Source organism: Muscardinus avellanarius (genome assembly GCF_963383645.1).
Source record: "Muscardinus avellanarius genome assembly, chromosome: 5".
Taxonomy (NCBI): Eukaryota; Metazoa; Chordata; class Mammalia; order Rodentia; family Gliridae; genus Muscardinus; species Muscardinus avellanarius.
Genome location: NC_137790.1, coordinates 82935221 through 82958185, shown reverse-complemented (window position 1 = coordinate 82958185; position 22965 = coordinate 82935221). Strand labels below are relative to the sequence as shown.

Genomic DNA, 22965 nt, shown 5'->3' with positions numbered 1-22965 from the left:
GCGCGTAGCACGCCAGACCCCTGGAGAAACCGGACCCAGTAAGACTCTGGATTCTGGGCGGGGGTCGCGGGCTGGGCACGCCAGATGGGGCCCGGGTCGCGGGACTCTGGGCCCCGGGCCGAACTGCGCGTAGCACGCCAGACCCCTGGAGAAACCGGACCCAGTAAGACGCTGGGTTCTGGGCGGGGGTCGCGGGCTGGGCACGCCAGATGGGGCCCGGGTCGCGGGACTCTGGGTCCCGGCGGAACTGCGAGTAGCATGCCAGACCCCTGGAGAAACCGGGCCCAGAACAGAAAAAGATAAAGAAAAATATCGGAGAGGTGGTAAGAAAGCCGTTATGGATGCCAGGACACTGGAGATGCAGACAAAACTTATCTAAATGCACTGGAACTTATGGAAAAATTCGCCGTGAAAGAGGACTGCTATTTCTCTATATTGTTAAGAATCTCAGACATCACATATAAGGAGAGAGTTTAGCGGAGACCAAGGAGAAATGCGGTGTTGAAAGAGTTCTTCGCGATGGTGGTGGAGACTTGTATTCAGGAGAATCAGAGACCGGATCTTACCAACTTTATTTCTTTGGAGAAATTACACTAAATGTCGAATGCTACCATCACGCATGCTTAGGAACACTGGACAACTTTCAGAGTGGAAAAAGAGCCTGGGAAGGATTTGAAACGGTGGAGGCAGTGACAATGCCAGTGGCCAATATTCGGGGGAGGCAGAGATCTGATACATTACAACTGGAACCTTTGAAATAATAACCACAGAGACAGTGATCGGAACCTGCTGAGGGGTTAGGCGGGCGCTGGGGCCAGTGGCCGACATCTGAGCTTGCTGTGAGGCAAGGCCACTACTGAGGCCTCCGTGGCCGGGATTGGAACCTGCAGAGGGGTTAGACCGATGCTGAGGCCAGCGAGGCCGGCATTGGAGCCTGCCATGATGCAAGGCTTGTGCTAGGGCCTCCGAGGTCGGGTCCGGAACTTGCTGAGGGGTTAGGCCGGTGCTGGGGTCAGCGAGGCCGGCATCGGAGCCTGCCGTGAGGCAAGGCCAGTGTTGGGGCCCCCGAGGACGGGACCGGAGCCTGCTGAGGGGTTAGGCCGGTGCTGGGGCCAGCGAGGCTGGCATCAGAGCCTGCCATGAGGCAAGGCCGGTACTTGGGCCTCCGAGGCCAGGATAAGAGCCTGCCGAGGGGTTAGGCCGGTGCTGGGGCCTCCGAGGCCAGGATAAGAGCCTGCTGAGGGATTAGGACGGTGCTGGGGCCAGCGAGGCCGGAATTGGAGCCTGCCTTGAGGCATGACCAGTGCTGGGGTCTCCGAGGCCGGGATCGGAGCCTGCCGAGCGGTTAGGCCGGTGCTGGGGCCAGTGAGGCCGGCATCGGAGCCTGCCTTGAGGCAAGGCCGGTACTGGGACCTCCGAGGCCAGGACAAGAGCTTGCCGAGGGGTTAGGCCGGTGCTGGGGCCAGCGAGGCCGGCATCGGAGCCTGCCGTGAGGCATGACCAGTGCTGGGGCCGCTGAGGCCAGGATCGGAGCCTGCCGAGGGGTTAAGCCGCTGCTGGGGCCAGCGAGGCCGGCATCGGAGCCTGCTGTGAGGCAAGGCCGGTACTGGGGCCTCTGAGGCCGGGATCGGAGCCTGCCAAGGGGTTAGGCCGCTGCTGGGGCCAGCGAGGCCGGCATCGGAGCCTGCCGTGAGGCAAGGCCGGTACTGGGGCCTCCGAGGCCAGGATAAGAGCCTGCCGAGGGGTTAGGCTGGTGCTGGGGCCAGCGAGGCCGGCATCGGAGCCTGCCGTGAGGCATGACCAGTGCTGGGGCCGCTGAGGCCGGGATCGGAGCCTGCCGAGGGGTTAGGCCGCTGCTGGGGCCAGCGAGGCCGGCATCGGAGCCTGCCGTGAGGCAAGGCCGGTACTGGGGCCTCTGAGGCCGGGATCGGAGCCTGCCAAGGGGTTAGGCCGCTGCTGGGGCCAGTGAGGCCGGCTCGGAGCCTGCCGTGAGGCAAGGCCGGTACTGGGGCCTCCGAGGCCAGGATAAGAGCCTGCCGAGGGATTAGGCCGGTGCTGGGGCCAGCGAGGCCGGCATCGGAGCCTGCCGTGAGGCAAGGCCGGTACTGGGGCCTCCGAGGCCAGGATAAGAGCTTGCCGAGGGGTTAGGCCGCTGCTGGGGCCAACGAGGCCGGCAGCGGAGCCTGCCGTGAGGCATGACCAGTGCTGGGGCCTCCGAGGACGGGATCGGAGCATGCCGCGGGGTTAGGCCGGTGCTGGGGCCAGCGAGGCCGGCATCGGAGCCTGCCGTGAGGCAAGGCCGGTACTGGGGCCTCCGAGGCCAGGATAAGAGTCTGCCAAGGGGTTAGGCCGGTGCTGGGGCCAGCGAGGCCGGCATCGGAGCCTGCCTTGTGGCATGACCAGTGCTGGGGCCTCCGAGGCCGGGATCGGAGCCTGCCGAGGGGTTAGGCCGCTGCTGGGGCCAGCGAGGCCGGCATCGGAGCCTGCCGTGAGGCAAGGCCAGTACTGGGGCCTCTGAGGCCGGGATCGGAGCCTGCCGAGGGGTTAGGCCGCTGCTGGGGCCAGTGAGGCCGGCATCGGAGCTTGCCGTGAGCCAAGGCCGGTACTGGGGCCTCTAGGCCAGGATAAGAGCCTGCCGAGGGGTTAGGCCGGTGCTGGGGCCAGCGAGGCCGGCATCGGAGCCTGCTGTGAGGCAAGGCCGGTACAGGGGCCTCCGAGGCCAGGATAAGAGCCTGCCAAGGGGCTAGGCCGGTGCTGGGGCCAACAAGGCCGGCAGCGGAGCCTGCCGTGAGGCATGACCAGTGCTAGGGCCTCCGAGGCCGGGATCGGAGCATGCCGAGGGGTTAGGCCGGTGCTGGGGCCAGCGAGGCCGGCATCGGAGCCTGCCGTGAGGCAAGGCCGGTACTGGGGCCTCCGAGGCCAGGATAAGAGCCTGCCAAGGGGTTAGGCCGGTGCTGGGGCCAGCGAGGCCGGCATCGGAGCCTGCCTTGAGGCATGACCAGTGCTGGGGCCTCTGAGGCTGGGATCGGAGCCTGCCGAGGGGTTAGGCCGCTGCTGCGTCCAGCGAGTCCAGCATCGGAGCCTGCCGTGAGGCAAGGCCGGTACTGGGGCCTCCGAGGCCAGGATAAGAGCCTGCTGAGGGGTCAGGCCAGTGCTGGGGCCAGTGAGGCCGGCATCGGAGCCTGCCTTGAGGCAAGGCCGGTACTGGGGCCTCGAGGCCAGGATAAGAGCCTGCCGAGGGATTAGGCCGGTGCTGGGGCCAGCGAGGCCGGCATCGGAGCCTGCCATGAGGCAAGGCCGGTACTGGGGCCTCCGAGGCCAGGATAAGAGCTTGCCGAGGGGTTAGGCCGGTGCTGGGGCCTACGAGGCCGGCAGCGGAGCCTGCCGTGAGGCATGACCAGTGCTGGGGCCTCCGAGGCCGGGATCGGAGCATGCCGAGGGGTTAGGCCGGTGCTGGGGCCAGCGAGGCCGGCATCGGAGCCTGCCGTGAGGCAAGGCCGGTACTGGGGCCTCCGAGGCCAGGATAAGAGTCTGCCAAGGGGTTAGGCCGGTGCTGGGACCAGCGAGGCCGGCATCGGAGCCTGCCTTGAGGCATGACCAGTGCTGGGGCCTCCGAGGCCGGGATCGGAGCCTGCCGAGGGGTTAGGCCGCTGCTGGGGCCAGCGAGGCCGGCATCGGAGCCTGCCGTGAGGCAAGGCCGGTACTGGGGCCTCCGAGGCCAGGACAAGAGCCTGCCGAGGGGTTAGGCCGGTGCTGGGGCCAGCGAGGCCGGCATCGGAGCCTGCCTTGAGGCATGACCAGTGCTGGGGCCTCTGAGGCCGGGATTGGAGCCTGCCGAGGGGTTAGGCCGCTGCTGGGGCCAGCGAGGCCGGCATCGGAGCCTGCCTTGAGGCAAGGCCGGTACTGGGGCCTCTGAGGCCGGGATAAGAGCCTGCTGAGGGGTTAGGCTGGTGCTGGGGCCAGCGAGGCCGGCATCGGAGCCTGCCTTGAGGCAAGGCCGGTACTGGGGACTCGAGGCAGGATAAGAGCCTGCCGAGGGGTTAGGCCGGTGCTGGGGCCAGTGAGGCCGGCATCGGAGCCTGCCGTGAGGCATGACCAGTGCTGGGGCCTCCGAGGCCGGGATCGGAGCATGCCGAGGGGTTAGGCCGGTGCTGGGGCCAGCGAGGCCGGCATCGGAGCCTGCCGTGAGGCAAGGCCGGTACTGGGGCCTCCGAGGCCAGGATAAGAGTCTGCCAAGGGGTTAGGCCGGTGCTGGGGCCAGCGAGGCCGGCATCGGAGCCTGCCTTGAGGCATGACCAGTGCTGGGGCCTCCGAGGCCGGGATCGGAGCCGGCCGAGGGGTTAGGCCGCTGCTGGGGCCAGCGAGGCCGGCATCGGAGCCTGCCATGAGGCAAGGCCGGTACTGGGGCCTCCGAGGCCAGGACAAGAGCCTGCCGAGGGGTTAGGCCGGTGCTGGGGCCAGCGAGGCCGGCATCGGAGCCTGCCTTTAGGCATGACCAGTGCTGGGGCCTCTGAGGCCGGGATTGGAGCCTGCCGAGGGGTTAGGCCGCTGCTGGGGCCAGCGAGGCCGGCATCGGAGCCTGCCTTGAGGCAAGGCCGGTACTGGGGCCACTGAGGCTGGGATCGGAGCCTGCCGAGGGGTTAGGCCGGTGCTGGGGCCAGCGAGGCCGGCATCGGAGCCTGCCGTGAGGCAAGGCCGGTACTGGGGCCTCCGAGGCCAGGACAAGAGCCTGCCGAGGGGTTAGGCCGGTGCTGGGGCCAGCGAGGCCGGCATCGGAGCCTGCCTTGAGGCATGACCAGTGCTGGGGCCTCTGAGGCCGGGATTGGAGCCTGCCGAGGGGTTAGGCCGCTGCTGGGGCCAGCGAGGCCGGCATTGGAGCCTGCCTTGAGGCAAGGCCGCTACTGGGGCCTCTGAGGCCGGGATAAGAGCCTGCTGAGGGGTTAGGCTGGTGCTGGGGCCAGCGAGGCCGGCATCGGAGCCTGCCTTGAGGCAAGGCCGGTACTGGGGCCTCGAGGCCAGGATAAGAGCCTGCCGAGGGGTTAGGCCGGTGCTGGGGCCAGTGAGGCCGGCATCGGAGCCTGCCGTGAGGCATTACCAGTGTTGGGGCCTCCGAGGCCGGGACTGGAATCCTGCCAAGGGGTTAGACTGGTGCAGGGGCCAATGGCCAGCATCGGAGCCTGGCGTGAGGCAAGTTCACTCCTGTGGCCTCCAAGGTCGGGACAAAAGCCAGCTTAGGGGTTTGACCGGTTCAGGGGCCAGCGAGACCGGAACTGGGTCCTCCCATGAGGCAAGGCCGCTGCGTGAGCCAGCGAGGTCTGGATCAGTCCACTGAGTAGCCAGGGCACTACTGGGACCATCAAGAGTGGGATTGGTACTTGCAACGCAGCATGCACAGAGAAATATCGCAGAAAATATAAATCAGACTCTTCCCTTAATCAGCAATAAGTAGGAGGAAACGGGCAACAGGAAGAGGTTGAGCTATAGAAAGGGCCCTATAGTGAAGCAACTAATGTGACCAATCAGAGGGTATGTAATACTGGAGGACGGAGCCTCTTTAAAATGCAGGAGGTACATAAACAAATGTATCAAAGTAAATCACCAAAGAAGTGTGGGATGGAGGGAGGGGGAGGGAATGGGACGGGGGCTGCAGGAGGGCTAATTGGATGATGTGTGCTTGTATATCCTCTCAAGTCTTGTACTCCAATGTGATTGATATATGACTACAATGCACCAATTTAAAAAATAAATTAATTAAAAAAAAATAAAAAAATAAAAAAAATAAAATAAAATAAAAAATAAAAAATAAAATACATAAAAAAGCTGGGGGTAGAGCTTGAAGGCAGAATATTCCTGGTTTCAATTTTCAGTATCAAAGAATTTAAAAAATAAATAAAAAGAAAAAGAGAGAAAAGTAAAGAAAGTCTCATGCTGGCCCAAGTTTCTGAAAGGTAGCTGTTATTTTTACCAAGCCCTCTTGAGGCAACTGTGGTATGTAATAGAGCACCTTAGAAAGTCTCATAAGTCTCTAGGGAAGGACAATACTTAATATGAATAAATAAACTATAAATTATAGATGTCTAGAAATCAATAAATGATAGTACTTTTCTTTTTTCAATTTACAGGTAAGGCTGAAAGTTACACATACTTCTAGGACCTTCGTTTTACCCCTACTACAAATTAAAAAATGCTGAGAGGGGCATTGTTTGGGGTGGAGATTGGGTGCAGCCAGGACTGGGATGCTACCAGCCTGTCTGGAAGAAAGGAGCATAAGGACTGACACCTGCCCACTCTCAGTGATTTCACGCTCCACATTGGCAGCAGATAGTCTTCGAAGTTGGCCTAGTGTTACTTCAGATAAGTGAGTCATAGAGGCCTAAGGAAATAAGACTGTGAATACAGGGGAGGAGATATTGATATCTACAGCTCAGGGGTGTTCTTCTGCACTTTAAGCTCAACCACACATATGGAGTGTCTATCCCTATGAATCTCTTGTCTGCTTATTGACTGGGCAAATTGTTCAGCTTCTATCCCCATACTCAACTGTGATTCAGTTCCCAAAGACATATTTTCTTTCTTTTGGGGGGGGGTCTCCTTTTTTCTGATGTCTCTTCACTTATTCTCTCTTCAATGCATGCTGTTGAACTGCTCATAAGCAATATATTGTTCTTAGTTCACCAGTCTGTTTTACAGAAGATAGTTTTTCAAGGCTTTACAGAAAAGTCCAGGAGCGTGCAGATAACTCACCATAAATGGGGTCCAAGTCTCCAACAGCAAAAACAGCCATGGTGCGTCTTGGGGAATCAAGTCGGGATCTCCTCAGACAGCACTGGAGACAGAAGAGCACCACTCCACAGAGAAGAGACACCATGAAGATCAGCAGCACAAGCCTGATTCCAAAAGGAGCAGGGAGGAGAGAGGTGGGCAAGAGTTTCTGTTACCACTTGGAGAGTAGACAAGGACTTGACTACACTGGGTGCAAATTCTCTACCAAAACTTCCCCACCATAAATGGCCACTAATGTGGAGTGTCCTCCGCCCTCTGAGACAGTTGATCTTACCAAGCTGTGACAATCACTTCCTCCTTGGAAATAAGGGGATTCTTCTAAAAAGTAGTGTCTCTGTGGGTTAATTAACTATTTAATTAAATTTTCCTTTCATTCAGATTTTCATTCATGTGTTCAATTAGTACTTAAGCGAGTGAACAAATTTTAGATGTTAGGCTTAGGTTTTCAAGAGTAGACAAGATAAGGTCTCTGCCTTTGAGGAGCTAACCAACTAGTTGATAGAACCGATGATGATAAACCTGGAAAATATAAAAGTGAAGATTTAGGAAGTTATAATAGATTGTTTTTTTGGTAGTACTGCTACACTCCCAGATCTATTTTATATTTTTATTTGGAAACAGCGTCTCTTAAGCCAGTGAGGCACGATCCTCCTGTCTCCGCCTCCCGAGCACAGGGATTACAAGCGTGCGCCACCCTGCCCAGCTTTAATAAATATTTTAAAATTTCTGATGGACTTTCTCAAAAAAGAGGTGGCTGCTTACTCTGAGTGGATTTTGTAGCCAGAAATGGAATCAGTGCAGGAGTCATTTAGAAAGAGTTCAAGAGAAAGAACAATTATTTTATCATCAACAATCCCCAACTTTGGAATATACTTTTATTCTTAAAATTAACAGGTTCTTTAAATATTCCCTGTTACAGAGAGTAATTAAGCAAATACTGGCCAACATCCTGAAAATGATGTTTCTATAAATATTGATTCACATGACCCCTAAAATTTTAGTATGATTTAATGTGCTGTCTCAAATTATTTAGGAAAAGAAGTATAATATTCCAGTAGATGTTTTATAAAACAAATTGAGGATATCCTTACCAGATGTACCAGCCAGTGGGGTGTTGATCATTATAATTTACACACCTGGTGATAAAGGAAAAGCAGTAAGTGCTAAGACTCTGGATGGCCAAAGCCATTTTTAAAAACCATAAAAATTTTTCCTCACCACATCTCTTTCTCCATACAATCACCTATTTATCCCACAGGTTCACACATCCACTCCCAGAACAATTAAGCAATTAATTTACCCTATGCTTACTGCACCCAAGGTACTGAGAATATGGGAAATTTTGCCTCTCTTATACATGTCAAGAGATAACTGCGCTGCAATATTTGGATTCTAGAGTTAAAGATGCTGCCGTGCATTTAGAAGGTGGTTCCTAAACGAGGCATGGTGGTGCATACTTGTAATCCAAGTACTTGGGAGGCTGAGACAGGGAGATCTCGGGTTCAAAGCCAGCCTCAGCAGAATAGAGAGGCTCTCAGAAACCTGGTGAGACCCTGTTTCTAAATGAAGAAAGAAAATTGGTTTGGAAGCATAGCTTGGAGGTAGAATGCCTCTAGGTTCAACCCCCAGTACCAAAAAAAAAAAAAAAAAAAAAGAAAAAGAAAAAGAAAAAGAAAAAAGAAAAGGAAAATGGTGACTAACATTTTAAAGCCAACATGTCGTAGATACAAGGAAGATAATTCATTCTGTTCATTCAGATATCTAGAGTTCTTTGTAATCTAAAACTTCCAGGGAAGGTTTCCAATCTCTGTTAAAATTTAAGATCTTGATAGAGAATATAAAACTTTGGGCAGCTGGTTGCTTTCTAGTTGGACAATTGGTAAGAAAATTAACTAGGCTAGAAAGAAAACAAGCAAGTATGCCCACACAAACCATTTACCAAGAAGTCACAAGTAGATCTTTTCAGTCAGAGTGACCTCGTCATTTGTGTGTCTAAATCACATTCATAAGTGTTAAAAATATCACACAGAAACAACTCCACAGTGATTTAACCCCAAGTGTAGAGAAATACATGTTGTTCATCTTGAGTCACTCACTGTGCTCAGCACAATGCTGACTGTGTGTCTACAGATGGACTTCCTTCAGGCTTCAGTAGAAGGCCATTCTTAAGGGGCCCTGAGATTGAACAGTGGAAACCTGTTCATCAGAGCCTGATAAGTTTCTGAGTTGGAGCTTGCTTTAATCACGTCTCCTTCAACCATTGTCAAAATAATGCTCAATATCTTTCAGCTTGAAAGTGTCCATACCTTTTAATTTATTCCTCCCAGTAACTCTCAGAATATAGTGTGTCATGCCTGCCATTATACCAGTCAAAAGTGACTTTTTAATATATGTGTTATCAACTTAAAAATGGTCCTCAAAAATTGAAGGCAAAACTCAATCACTCAAACAACAAGGTTTTGTTTGTTTGTTTGTTTACTCTATTTTTAAGTACCTCGAAGGTTTAACAAAGTTCTTAAGTATGAATGGCTGAGTAAAAACTGGTAACTCAAACATAATTTTAAAATGTATCCTAAGACAAGCGACGATCAATAAAGGATGTTAAAAATAGATAATGAGTGGGCACGCCAGATGGGGCCCGGGTCGCGGGACTCTGGGCCCCTGCCGAACTGCGCGTAGCACGCCAGACCCCTGGAGAAACCAGACCCAGTAAGACGCTGGGTTCTGGGCGGGGGTCGCGGGCTGGGCACGCCAGATGGGGCCCGGGTCGCGGGACTCTGGGCCCCAGGCAGAACTGCGAGTAGCACGCCAGATCCCTGGAGAAACCAGGCCCAGTAAGACGCTGGGTTCTGGGCAGGGGTCGCGCGCGGCGCACAAAAGCCGGGGCCTGGGTCGCGGGACCCTGGGCCCCGGGCCGAACTGCGCGTAGCACGCCAGACCCCTGGAGAAACCAGGCCCAGTAAGACGCTGGGTTCTGGGCGGGGGTCGCGGGCGGGGCACGCCTAATGGGGCCCGGGTCGCGGGACTCTGGGCCCCTGCCGAACTGCGCGTAGCACGCCAGACCCCTGGAGAAACCGGACCCAGTAAGACGCTGGGTTCTGGGCGGGGGTCGCGGGCTGGGCACGCCAGATGGGGCCCGGGTCGCGGGACTCTGGGCCCCTGCCGAACTGCGCGTAGCACGCCAGACCCCTGGAGAAACCAGACCCAGTAAGACGCTGGGTTCTGGGCGGGGGTCGCGGGCTGGGCACGCCAGATGGGGCCCGGGTCGCGGGACTCTGGGCCCCAGACTGAAATGCGCATAGCACGCCAGACCCCTGGAGAAACCAGGCCAAGTAAGACGCTGGGTTCTGGGCTGGGGTCGCGGGCTGGGCACGCCAGATGGGGCCCGGGTCGCGGGACTCTGGGCCCCAGGCAGAACTGCGAGTAGCACGCCAGATCCCTGGAGAAACCAGGCCCAGTAAGACGCTGGGTTCTGGGCAGGGGTCGCGCGCGGCGCACAAAAGCCGGGGCCTGGGTCGCGGGACCCTGGGCCCCGGGCCGAACTGCGCGTAGCACGCCAGACCCCTGGAGAAACCAGGCCCAGTAAGACGCTGGGTTCTGGGCAGGGGTCGCGGGCTGGGCACGCCAGATGGGGCCCGGGTCGCGGGACTCGGGCCCCAGGCCGAACTGCAAGTAGCACGCCAGACCCCTGGAGAAACAAGGCCCAGTAAGACGCTGGGTTCTGGGCGGGGGTCGAGTACAGGGCACGCCAGCTGGGGCCCGGATCGCGGGACTCTGGGTCCCGGCGGAACTGCGAGTAGCACGCCAGACCCCTGGAGAAACCGGGCCCAGAACAGAAAAAGATAAAGAAAAATATCGGAGAGGTGGTAAGAAAGCCGTTATGGATGCCAGGACACTGGAGATGCAGACAAAACTTATCTAAATGCACTGGAACTTATGGAAAAATTCGCCGTGAAAGAGGACTGCTATTTCTCTATATTGTTAAGAATCTCAGACATCACATATAAGGAGAGAGTTTAGCGGAGACCAAGGAGAAATGCGGTGTTGAAAGAGTTCTTCGCGATGGTGATGGAGACTTGTATTCAGGAGAAGCAGAGACCGGATCTTACCAACTTTATTTTTTTGGAGAAATTACACTAAATGTCGAATGCTACCATCACGCATGCTTAGGAACACTGGACAACATTCAGAGTGGAAAAAGAGCCTGGGAAGGATTTGAAACGGTGGAGGCAGTGGCAATGCCAGTGGCCAATATTCGGGGGAGGCAGAGATCTGATACATTACAACTGGAACCTTTGAAATACTAACCACAGAGACAGTGATCGGAACCTGCTGAGGGGTTAGGCGGGCGCCGGGGCCAGTGGCCGACATCGGAGCTTGCTGTGAGGCAGGGCCACTACTGAGGCCTCCGTGGCCGGGATTGGAACCTGCAGAGGGGTTAGACCGATGCTGGGGCCAGCGAGGCCGGCATTGGAGCCTGCCATGATGCAAGGCTTGTGCTAGGGCCTCCGAGGTCGGGTCCGGAACTCGCTGAGGGGTTAGGCCGGTGCTGGGGTCAGCGAGGCCGGCATCGGAGCCTGCCGTGAGGCAAGGCCAGTGTTGGGGCCCCCGAGGATGGGACCGGAGCCTGCTGAGGGGTTAGGCCGGTGCTGGGGCCAGCGAGGCTGGCATCAGAGCCTGCCATGAGGCAAGGCCGGTACTTGGGCCTCTGAGGCCAGGATAAGAGCCTGCCGAGGGGTTAGGCCGGTGCTGGGGCCTCCGAGGCCAGGATAAGAGCCTGCTGAGGGGTTAGGCCGGTGCTGGGGCCAGCGAGGCCGGCATCGGAGCCTGCCTTGAGGCAAGGCCGGTACTGGGGCCTCCGAGGCCAGGACAAGAGCCTGCCGAGGGGTTAGGCCGGTGCTGGGGCCAGCGAGGCCGGCATCGGAGCCTGCCTTGAGGCATGACCAGTGCTGGGGCCTCCGAGGCCGGGATCGGAGCCTGCCGAGGGGTTAGGCCGCTGCTGGGGCCAGCGAGGCCGGCATCGGAGCCTGCCTTGAGGCAAGGCCGGTACTGGGGCCTCTGAGGCCGGGATCGGAGCCTGCCGAGGGGTTAGGCCGCTGCTGGGGCCAGTGAGGCCGGCATCGGAGCCTGCCGTGAGGCAAGGCCGGTACTGGGGCCTCCGAGGCCAGGATAAGAGCCTGCTGAGGGGTTAGGCCGGTGCTGGGGCCAGCGAGGCCGGCATCGGAGCCTGCCTTGAGGCAAGGCCGGTACTGGGGCCTCGAGGCCAGGATATGAGCCTGCCGAGGGGTTAGGCCGGTGCTGGGGCCAGCGAGGCCGGCATCGGAGCCTGCCGTGAGGCAAGGCCGGTACTGGGGCCTCTGAGGCCAGGATAAGAGCTTGCCGAGGGGTTAGGCCGGTGCTGGGGCCAACGAGGCCGGCAGCAGAGCCTGCCGTGAGGCATGACCAGTGCTGGGGCCTCCGAGGCCGGGATCGGAGCCTGCTGAGGGGTTAGGCCGGTGCTGGGGCCAGCGAGGCCGGCATCGGAGCCTGCCGTGAGGCAAGGCCGGTACTGGGGCCTCCGAGGCCAGGATAAGAGCCTGCCAAGGGGCTAGGCCGGTGCTGGGGCCAGCGAGGCCGGCATCGGAGCCTGCCTCGAGGCATGACCAGTGCTGGGGCCTCCGAGGCTGGGATCGGAGCCTGCCGAGGGGTTAGGCCGCTGCTGGGGCCAGCGAGGCCGGCATCGGAGCCTGCCGTGAGGCAAGGCTGGTACTGGGGCCTCCGAGGCCAGGATAAGAGCCTGCCGAGGGGTTAGGCCAGTGCTGGGGCCAGTGAGGCCGGCATCGGAGCCTGCCGTAAGGCAAGGCCAGTACTGGGGCCTCCGAGGCCAGGATAAGAGCCTGCCAAGGGGTTAGGCCGGTGCTGGGGCCAGCGAGGCCGGCATCGGAGCCTGCCTTGAGGCAAGGCCGGTACTGGGGCCTCTGAGGCCGGGATCGGAGCCTGCCGAGGGGTTAGGCCGCTGCTGGGGCCAGCGAGGCCGGCATCGGAGCCTGCCGTAAGGCAAGGCCAGTACTGGGGCCTCCGAGGCCAGGATAAGAGCCTGCCAAGGGGTTAGGCCGGTGCTGGGGCCAGCGAGGCCGGCATCGGAGCCTGCCTTGAGGCATGACCAGTGCTGGGGCCTCCGAGGCCGGGATCGGAGCCTGCCGAGGGGTTAGGCCGCTGCTGGGCCCAGCGAGGCCGGCATCGGAGCCTGCCGTGAGGCAAGGCCAGTACTGGGGCCTCCGAGGCCAGGACAAGAGCCTGCCGAGGGGTTAGGCCGGTGCTGGGGCCAGCGAGGCCGGCATCGGAGCCTGCCGTGAGGCAAGGCCGGTACTGGGGCCTCCGAGGCCAGGATAAGAGCTTGCCGAGGGGTTAGGCCGGTGCTGGAGCCAACGAGGCCGGCAGCGGAGCCTCCCGTAAGGCATGACCAGTGCTGGGGCCTCCGAGGCCGGGATCGGAGCATGCCGAGGGGTTAGGCCGGTGCTGGGGCCAGCGAGGCCGGCATCGGAGCCTGCCGTGAGGCAAGGCCAGTACTGGGGCCTCCGAGGCCAGGATAAGAGCCTGCCAAGGGGTTAGGCCGGTGCTGGGGCCAGCGAGGCCGGCATCGGAGCCTGCCTTGAGGCATGACCAGTGCTGGGGCCTCCGAGGCCGGGATCGGAGCCTGCCGAGGGGTTAGGCCGCTGCTGGGGCCAGCGAGGCCGGCATCGGAGCCTGCCGTGAGGCAAGGCCGGTACTGGGGCCTCCGAGACCAGGACAAGAGCCTGCCGAGGGTTTAGGCCGGTGCTGGGGCCAGCGAGGCCGGCATCGGAGCCTGCCTTGAGGCAAGGCCGGTACTGGGGCCTCTGAGGCCGGGATCGGAGCCTGCCGAGGGGTTAGACCGCTGCTGGGGCCAGTGAGGCCGGCATCGCAGCCTGCCGTGAGGCAAGGCCGGTACTGGTGCCTCCGAGGCCAGGATAAGAGCCTGCTGAGGGGTTAGGCCGGTGCTGGGGCCAGCGAGGCTGTCATCGGAGTCTGCCTTGAGGCAAGGCCGGTACTGGGGCCTCCGAGGCCAGGATAAGAGCTTGCCGAGAGGTTAGGCCGGTGCTGGGGCCAACGAGGCCGGCAGCGGAGCCTGCCGTGAGGCATGACCAGTCCTGGGGCCTCCGTGGCCGGGATCGGAGCATGCCGAGGGGTTAGGCCGGTGCTGGGGCCAGCGAGGCCGGCATCGGAGCCTGCCGTGAGGCAAGGCCGGTACTGGGGCCTCCGAGGCTAGGATAAGAGCCTGCCGTGAGGCAAGGCCGGTACCGGGGCCTCCGAGGCCAGGATAAGAGCCTGCCGAGGGGTTAGGCCGGTGCTGGGGCCAGTGAGGCCGGCATCGGAGCCTGCCATGAGGCAAGGCCGGTACTGGGGCCTCTGAGGCCAGGATAAGAGCCTGTCAAGGGGTTAGGCCGGTGCTGGGGCCAGTGAGGCCGGCATCGGAGCCTGCCTTGAGGCATTACCAGTGCTGTGGCCTCCGAGACCGGGATTGGAATCCTGCCAAGGGGTTAGACCGGTGCAGGGGCCAATGGCCAGCATCGGAGCCTGGCGTTAGGCAAGTTCACTCCTGCGGCCTCCAAGGTCGGGACCAAAGCCAGCTTAGGGGTTTGACTGGTTCAGGGGCCAGCGAGACCAGAACTGGGTCCTCCCATGAGGCAAGGCCGCTGCGTGAGCCAGCGAGGTCTGGATCAGTCCACTGAGTAGCCAGGCCACTACTGGGACCATCAAGAGTGGGATTGGTACTTGCAACGCAGCATGCACAGAGAAATATCGCAGAAAATATAAATCAGACGCTTCTCTTAATCAGCAATAACTAGGAGGAAAAGGGCAACAGGAAGAGGTTGAGCTATAGAAAGGGCCCTATAGTGAAGCAACTAATGTGATCAATCAGAGGGTATGTAATACTGGAGGATGGAGCCTCTTTAAAATCCAGGAGGTACATAAACAAATGTATCAAAGTAAATCACCAAAGAAGTGTGGGATGGAGGGAGGGGGAGGGAATGGGACGGGGGCTGCAGGAGGGCTAATTGGATGATGTGTGCTTGTATATCCTCTCAAGTCTTGTACTCCAATGTGATTGATATATGACTACAATGCACCAATTTAAAAAATAAATTAATTAAAAAAAATAGATAATGACACATCTTTCTAAAGAATATTAAATACCCATCAAAAGATGTAGACTTGACACCTTGTGACTACAGGATTGAGGTCATCCTCAGATACCTCCTGCCCACCCCTCACAAAAGTCCCCTATAAAGGAAGAATCTTGCACATCTAGAGGGTTCTTCTCATTCTTGGGGTTGCCCAAATTCTCCCTTGAATGTGTATTCCTTACTTTCCTAAGTAATCCTCTGTCCAGGACTCTAAAAACTATGTAGATTTGTATTTATAATTAAAAGTCAGGCTAAGAAAAACAATCTAGAAAGCTTACTTTGCATATATTATTTTACACAAATAATGATTTCACCAAAATAAATATTAACTACATATAAATATATCATCAATGCTTACTTCTCTTAAATATAAGGAACATTTTCTTTTTAATATATTTATATTGCTTGACTTTTTATAATGCTCATGTATCACTTTAATAATCAAGTATTAAAATATTATATTAAAATATGAAGATCTTTAAAATATAGTAAAACACTGAAGAGATGAATGCAAGAAATTTTCATGATGTCCTGACCAAATGAAAATGCAGAAAGCTTTTTTGAGTCTTGACATTTAAACTCATGACTAAGACTGTGGTTTATTTCATCCCCTACAAATATAAATCTCTGCTTCTCTCTTTTACCACTTAAAAGTAGTCCATAAAGCTTAAAGCCAATTCTAAATATTGAGTACCTTATTTTATTTTATAATTCTTATTTATGAGCCAGCCAGTATTGTTTTCAGTGCTGACAATTACCCAAACTTCATTCTCTTTCTGAGCCCGTTGCACCCTCTGGTGGCAGATCTGATATGCAATAAAATGGCCAGAAACCTGTTAGCCAGAGAAATGCAAAGTTCTTATGTAATTCCAGAAAACCTGGCACCTGTGGAGTTATGTGTTTCACTCAAAGAATTTTATATACTGATTTACTGACAGCTGGCCAAGGAACTTAAACTAGACTAGAATATGTACTTTCTGACTCAATGTGTATCCTTCCTCATCATCAGTCCTATTTCTTTATCAAACTCAAAAAATGTTTTGAGTTCATAAAAAAAAGACAGTGTCTGAACTTCAACAGTATTCTAATTATTCAAATTTTAAATGAAACTCTGTAGAGTAAGAAAATTTCAGGTTTTTAAAAATGAAATTATTCACAGATTGATCAAATTAGGACAACAATTCTAAAAAGAAAAAATAAAGAGAAGTGAGAGCAGACTATAAGGCATACAGAAGACATTTGAAATAATTCAGAACTCTTTAGAAGTATATTTTAAAGACACAATTTCTGTTTATATGGGAACAATGAAGACCCTTCATCACTTGGATGTTGTGGAGATGATTCCTATTTTCTGTAGATGGTTGGACCAGCTGATCATTATTGTTCTTCTCACTGCTGAGGATCTATGGACCTAAAATCGCCAGCTCCTTACTTAGGCAAATTCAAGAAGAAATCAGCAGAGCTTCTTCATTTGCTCCTTGATTACAATCATCTAGCGTTTTCTAGTTGGGCATTGTCTGGGTCAACATTTTCATTGCTATAATCCAAAAAGACTGACCACACAACATAGAGGAAGGATGATTTGTTTGCTTATAGTTTATTTTTGAGATTCTGGGTTCAGTCCATATGAGGCTAGAGTCTGAAGTTCAATACATGGTGGAGGGAAGTAGGGGAGTGCGTGTGGGGGAAAACAGAACTCCACCCTCACATCCTGGAGGCTGGAAGCAGAGAGCACACACAGGGAGGAGGAACCACATAATACCCCAACCCAAACCACCAGGAACCCCTCATTAGCAACCAAGCCCTGTTCCCAACATTACTATCTTGTTTCTATGAGAGGTAGGGGGACATTTTAATCCAAACCATTACAGGCCCTCTTCTAATCCAGATATATACATTCATGAGAGAGAATTCACTTTTGAGCGTACAACACTATAAGGTAGGGCCACACTATTATAATCTTCCTTTCATGATTCAGAACACTCAGTCATATGGAGGGTGTGTAAATAGGGAGGTTGTTGAAAATAGCATTCCTGAATGGGGCAAAGGCAGGAGTTACATACACGTGACCTGGCTGTGGTGTCCTGTCCCTTACCACTATGAAGTTCTGCAACAGGGAACAATGAAAGCCAGCTCTAGTCTCACATTGATGTGTGGCATGCTGCCTGAATGCACCCAATATTAGTGCTTCAAAATACCTTAAAGAAATATCCAAAACATAAAAGTTAAAGTGGGAGCATAGAGAGTATCTGTGACAAAGAGAATAAGCCAACAGTGAGGTCAGTGTGCAAACTGAATGTAATGAATCCCATATAAAATTAGAACTGAATTCCAGATCTGGCTTTGGCTTCCTCACAGTTATGAGTGAGAGAAAATTCGTTACACATTGTCCTCTAAAATGAACAAAATAAATAGCATTATTTACCAGATGTACAACTATTCCTTCTATAGAAACCAGAGAAAAATTTAAACTATGGGGTATTATAAAAAGAACCTTGTTAATAATAGGAATCGTGTTTTCATAGAACTCAGATAAATGAGAAAACAAATTTAATGTATTTTGTTCTTTTAAAAAATGATTTCCCAACATAGGCCAATATGCAATTCAGGTATAGTAATTTGAAATAGAGTTCAATATCAGATTATATCAACAAGAAATTGGTGGCAAACTGCATGGAATTTAGGAAAATGGATGGACTGTATATCCCTTAGACATTTTAGCAAATATAAAATAAATTAAATGTTGGATATACTATGTGATTTTGTCTACAGTTAAATTTCTTGGTTCAGAATTTAGAGTAGGTCCTGAGTGCAAATCCAAGCTTTGCTTCTTGTATTACTAGTTCTTGAACAGAATATTTAACCTTACTCAGCCAAGTATGATGGTAACATGTCATTAGGAAATCTAATAACATAGTTTACACAATCCTTAACAGGTATTTCATACTCATGTTTTATGAATAATTCTATGTACATAAGTACATATCAGTGTCACTGGTTATTTGTGGAGAAGAGAATGGATTAAAAGTATAATTAGAGGGGGCTCTATCATGTTTTATTTTATACCCTAAATTACTTAATAATATTTACATTTTATGAAAAGATAGCAGAGCAATGAATTTTTATGTTAAAAGCAGAGCTATAAAATTTTAAAACGAGTGCATTAAAGAATCTAGTGTTTGAAAATAATTTAAGTAGAACTAATAGTAGGTTCAAATTTTTAGATGAAAAATATATATAGATGGCTTTGCACAAGTTTTAGAATGTAGAAGTTAGTTATATACACACATACATATTTGTTTAGTTATTTATTTCCATCTAGTCAGAGGTCCTTTCTCTTTTACTATGCCTCCACCAGAGAAGCTCTTCTTTTCCTTTCAGTATTTTTTCCTTTTCTGCTCCCTTGCATTCCAATATGTCTCCCTTCTTTGTGTCCCTTTTGTATGCAAATGTTGAACAAGTTACTGTTCTCCTGTTTCTCATTTCTAAAGGACATTTGGAGTAAACCATCTTCACGTGTCTTTTTACATGTAATCTAGTGGGCTTGTGTTAGCCTCTTGCTGAAGTGTTGATCAAATATGAATATATATTCTTGGCCAGGTAACATTTTAACAAGAGTTACTATCTCAGATCAAAGAATCAATCCTAAATTGAAAAGCTTTAGAATAAATATATGAAGAGGATGAGAATCTTGTTTGGGCATGAGTGTTCCACTCCAAAATAATAGCATGCCTTTCACTATTGACTTATCTCATTAGTTCTATCTTGCGTCAGAACCCTGAGTCTATCTTCAATGCTTTATAGCTTTGTAATTTCCCTGCAATCTCTGGGACTCTTTTACTATCTCTGTCTTTATTTCCTGATAATTTTCATTTTATTTGAAGCAGTGTCTGGTTGTCACTCAAAAGAAAATAATGATAAATATAACAGATACTTAGATGTAAAATAATGTAATTTTACACAATCCTTAACATGATGTAGCCTAAAAGGATCATACCTACGTATCAGTTGAAACCCTGTGTTTAGCCGGGCGTGGTGGCGCACGCTTGTAATCCCCACGCTTGGGAGGTGGAGACAGGAAAATCGCGCAGGTTCGAAGCCAGCAGCTCGCGCTGGCTTAGAAAACCCTGTTTCCAAATAAAAATGTAAAAATAGGTCTGGGAGTATAGCCCGGAGGTAGAAGGGCTTCCAGGAACCCCAGTACCACCAAAACAAAACAAAACAAAAAAACCCTGTGGTTAGTTTGCTATCTCTTTCTGGCTCTCAATTTCTTAACCTGGAGAAGGGACTGATGGCCTCAGAAGCTCTAAAGTCAGCATGTCAGCATAAAAAGTTCCTCAATAACAATTTTTTGACATGTTGGTTAAAGAGCTAAATTCAACATTTAAGATTCTTTCTAATTATGAATTTTTATATTCTATTATTATGGGTAAAGGCAGAAACTGTGGAGGCAGAGTGAACATAGCCATGAGGTCTGAGTTAGATAAACATTTAAACAATCAAAATCACTGTTATGTCCCAAATAGCAGAAGAAAGAACAAATGTCCAAGTTCAAACCTGATGCAAAGAAACAGCAACAGGGGGTGATACAAAAGCTGAGAGTGCTACAGACTTAATAAACTGATTATCCACAAGAGGGTCTATTAGAAGTGGGTGAATGATTCCTAAGCCAAGGGAAGCGCCCACTCGGCCTGGTCTCTTTCTCCCAAGCCAGCACCAGTGGACTTGGCTTTGAGGGTAACAGACAATGATAATTGAAAACAGCTGGTTGGCAGGGAGTGCTGCAGCAGCACTTGGCAGAGTGCTTTTCTGACACTTGCACTAAGTCACAGAGCATTACAGTTATCATTAATCATCATCGGCATTATTAATGGCTCCCCATCTCCCGAATGGAATTTTGGGAACCATTAAGCCCACAGCACAGAAAGTGAGAAAAGTGAGTCAATTATTCACATAATTCATATCAAAATTACTTTGAGATATGCACATAATATGGGTTAGAGTTTGGGTTAGTTTGTTTATATTTGAAACTGAACTTTCTAGAATATTGCCTTCCATCATTACATAATGTATGGTGTGAATGCTGCTACAGATGAGGTCATGGTTCTTCCATGTACTTAGAGTAGCCTTGAAACCTCAAGGGAGAGAAATTGAGTGAGCAAAAATACCTGGAAATAAACTAGGCCTCTAATTTATTTAATAAAGCTAATTATAATGAAAATTATATTTCCTATTTTTAGAAAAATTGAGCCATTTGCATTTAAAAGTATTTACTCATGTTTTTCTTATGTAATTATCACCATCTTTTGAAATTCTCTGGGGGCTTTTCAAATATGTGAGCTTTTTTGAGCCTTTGAACTTTTAAAATGCTAAATACAAACATGGGATCTCTTGGTATTTACTTACATTTCATTTTCCTCACATGGCAGATCCGAGAGCGCCAACTGAAACACATGTTTAGAACAATAAAATCCAAACATCTCATCAGTCTAATCCTTTAATACAAGCAGTGCCTAGAGACAATGGGGGTTTTTAGTTTTCCTTTTTTTTTTAATTAAAAGCTCTGCAGCATAGTTTATTGTTGGTGCACAGAGTTTTAATTGAAAAAAATGCTCTGGGGGACTCGGGGTGTAGCTCAGTAGAGCACTTGCCTAGCATGCAGGAGCCCCCAGGTTTAATCCCCAGAACCACACACACACACACAAAAAAAATCTAGGTAGATTCTTAAACTCAGCAGTATTAAGATATAGGTATCATGAACCAGATTCTTAGTTTACATACCAGTACAGATGGATTTGCAAACCGATTTTATTTTCTATGTATTTTTTTCTAGACAGATTTTTCTTTCTCTAAAAACACTTCAAATAGCATGTGTTGACTACAATATACCAATAAAAAACAAAAACAAAAACAAATAGCATGCAATGTTACATTTTAGGCAGAAGAAGATTCATTTATGAGTATATTTTCCTCAGAAGGAACCAAATTCCCAGTCTATAGGAAGAGAAGTTAATACTGTTTGCATTAATGGGTGTTAAATAAATGCCCGAAGGGGTGGCTTTAACCTGCTCTAAGGCTGAGGTCTATTTAAGATTGCATGGCATTCTCTTGAAATTTACAATCATCTCTTTATCAAAAAAGAGGAAAAGTAATAACCTTTACAAGACCCAAACCCTAAGCATTCTAACATAATTATCTTAGTTCTCTGTGTTAAACTTTATAGGTTATAACATTTCACTTCCACAATCACAAGGAGAGAAAATATTTCTTTCTAAAGACTATATTTATTTGTTTGTTTGTTTTTCCTGTGAACTATGATTCTTTCTATGTACAATGAGAAAAATCTTAAAATGTCACTTATATGTAACTCTAAAACTGAGTTGATGAGGTTAGTAGAAGCATTTGTTTTCCTAGACTTCAATGTGTAAGTACAAGAGTTACAAAACCTAAAATGTTAGACCTGGGGTTTTTTATGAGATGTGTATTTTCCTCCCTTAATCCCAAATGTGTCTTCTTTAGCACCTTGTATTTACTCCACCATGTTTATCTGGGCAAAGAGCTATGTGGAGTTACAGATGGAGCCATGAATTGGCCATCAGAGAACATGATAATGAACAATTTATAAGCACAGAAAATGAGTTGCATTCTCTTTTGCTAGAATGCTGCAAATAGATTTGCATACTAACTGAGAGGAAAATGAGCATTCAAACTTTGTCCATAAAGAAAGTTTATTGATGAGTATATGAAATCATTTGGGATCTAGCTTTCCAGATAAACAAATAAAGCCAGCATTTCAAGTCACTTCTAGTCTTCACTGTGTGTTGTACCATTGCTAAAAGTACATGGTATTTCATTATTACCACTTCATTGCAAATGCATTAGCTGTTAGACTTCATGTTATTATAAAATGACAAGGGAAGTCTTTATATGCTTGAGACCTAAATCTTTCAGACACATTGCATTTAAGTAACACGTATGCCAGGATGCAAGTATTAGTCAGAAAGGGATGCTGGAACAACAGAACCCCAAAAAACCTAAAATGGTTCTATGTCTGTCAGCACTGAAAAACTTTCAAGAATCAAGTATGGTTGCAGGCAACAGCAAATATTTCTTAAATTAATTCAGCTATAGCACCCTCTTATGTCAATAGCATTTTTCATTTTAGAACTATTTCACAGCAGAGCAGTGTAAAATAAAGCTTAAATTTGCATCATGTATTCCAATAATAATAATAATAATAATAATGATAAAATAATAAAAGAACTACATAAAAATAAATAATGTTGTGGATATTTTGTTTTCCTTATCTTTGACCAATAAATATTTTAAGTCATAAGACATTGGTAACACTTTTGTAAAAGTAATCTGATAAAAGCAGGAGCAGTTAAGTTGCCCAATGAAAAATATCTATAGCAAATCAAGTCCTTAGAGTACCTCACAAAATCTCCCAGGAAGAGAGAGTTACCTGGAATAGTGGCAAACACCAGGCTCCTGTTGTTGAGATCACTGAAGTAATACCAAAAGGTCTGGATTTGGTCATCTTTAAAAGATGATCAGCTCAGAGATAGTGGTTTGCTGACTCTGCTTCTCTCTCTCTCTTTCTGAGCCCTTGTCAGCTTCTCTGTGTTAGGCTTTCTACCAGGGCATGCATTAATGATAGCTCCTTGTGACAAATCCAATGCAAGCTAGGGGAAGGAATGTCGGGTGCATGCTCATGGGTACTAAAAGTTTAAGGAATTTAAATTTAAGGCCAAAACCTTGGCACTGTTTGTCAAGGCCCTTAAAAGAGGGGTTATAAATACTGACCTGCAAAGCTGGTTGGCTGCTTAAATAAGTTTCAACATTCAAGTGCATGTTTCATTTCAGGAAACTTATGGGTTTTTTAAAAAATAGAATTTCATATTTGGAATATTTTTTTCAGTTCTCTGCCCTTGGAGTATCCTCTGCTCTTCTTTTTGTGCGTATCATTTTCAGGCACAAACTAAACCCAGCTTGA

At 50.6% G+C, this 22965-nt stretch overlaps 1 protein-coding gene across 1 annotated transcript in view; it reads right to left on the bottom strand.

The window, feature by feature from the left end:
- TMEM207 (transmembrane protein 207) overlaps positions 1 to 22509 on the bottom strand; it is a gene marked incomplete at both ends in the record, with an annotated part of 33555 nt that extends 11046 nt beyond the window's left edge. The window contains 4 exons of the mRNA XM_080696729.1: positions 6745 to 6887; positions 7875 to 7919; positions 20376 to 20413; positions 22435 to 22509. Of these exons, the coding sequence (XP_080552855.1) occupies positions 6745 to 6887; positions 7875 to 7919; positions 20376 to 20413; positions 22435 to 22509 (301 nt within the window). The remainder of the gene's footprint in view (positions 1 to 6744; positions 6888 to 7874; positions 7920 to 20375; positions 20414 to 22434) is intronic.
- Positions 22510 to 22965: the final 456 nt, after the last annotated feature.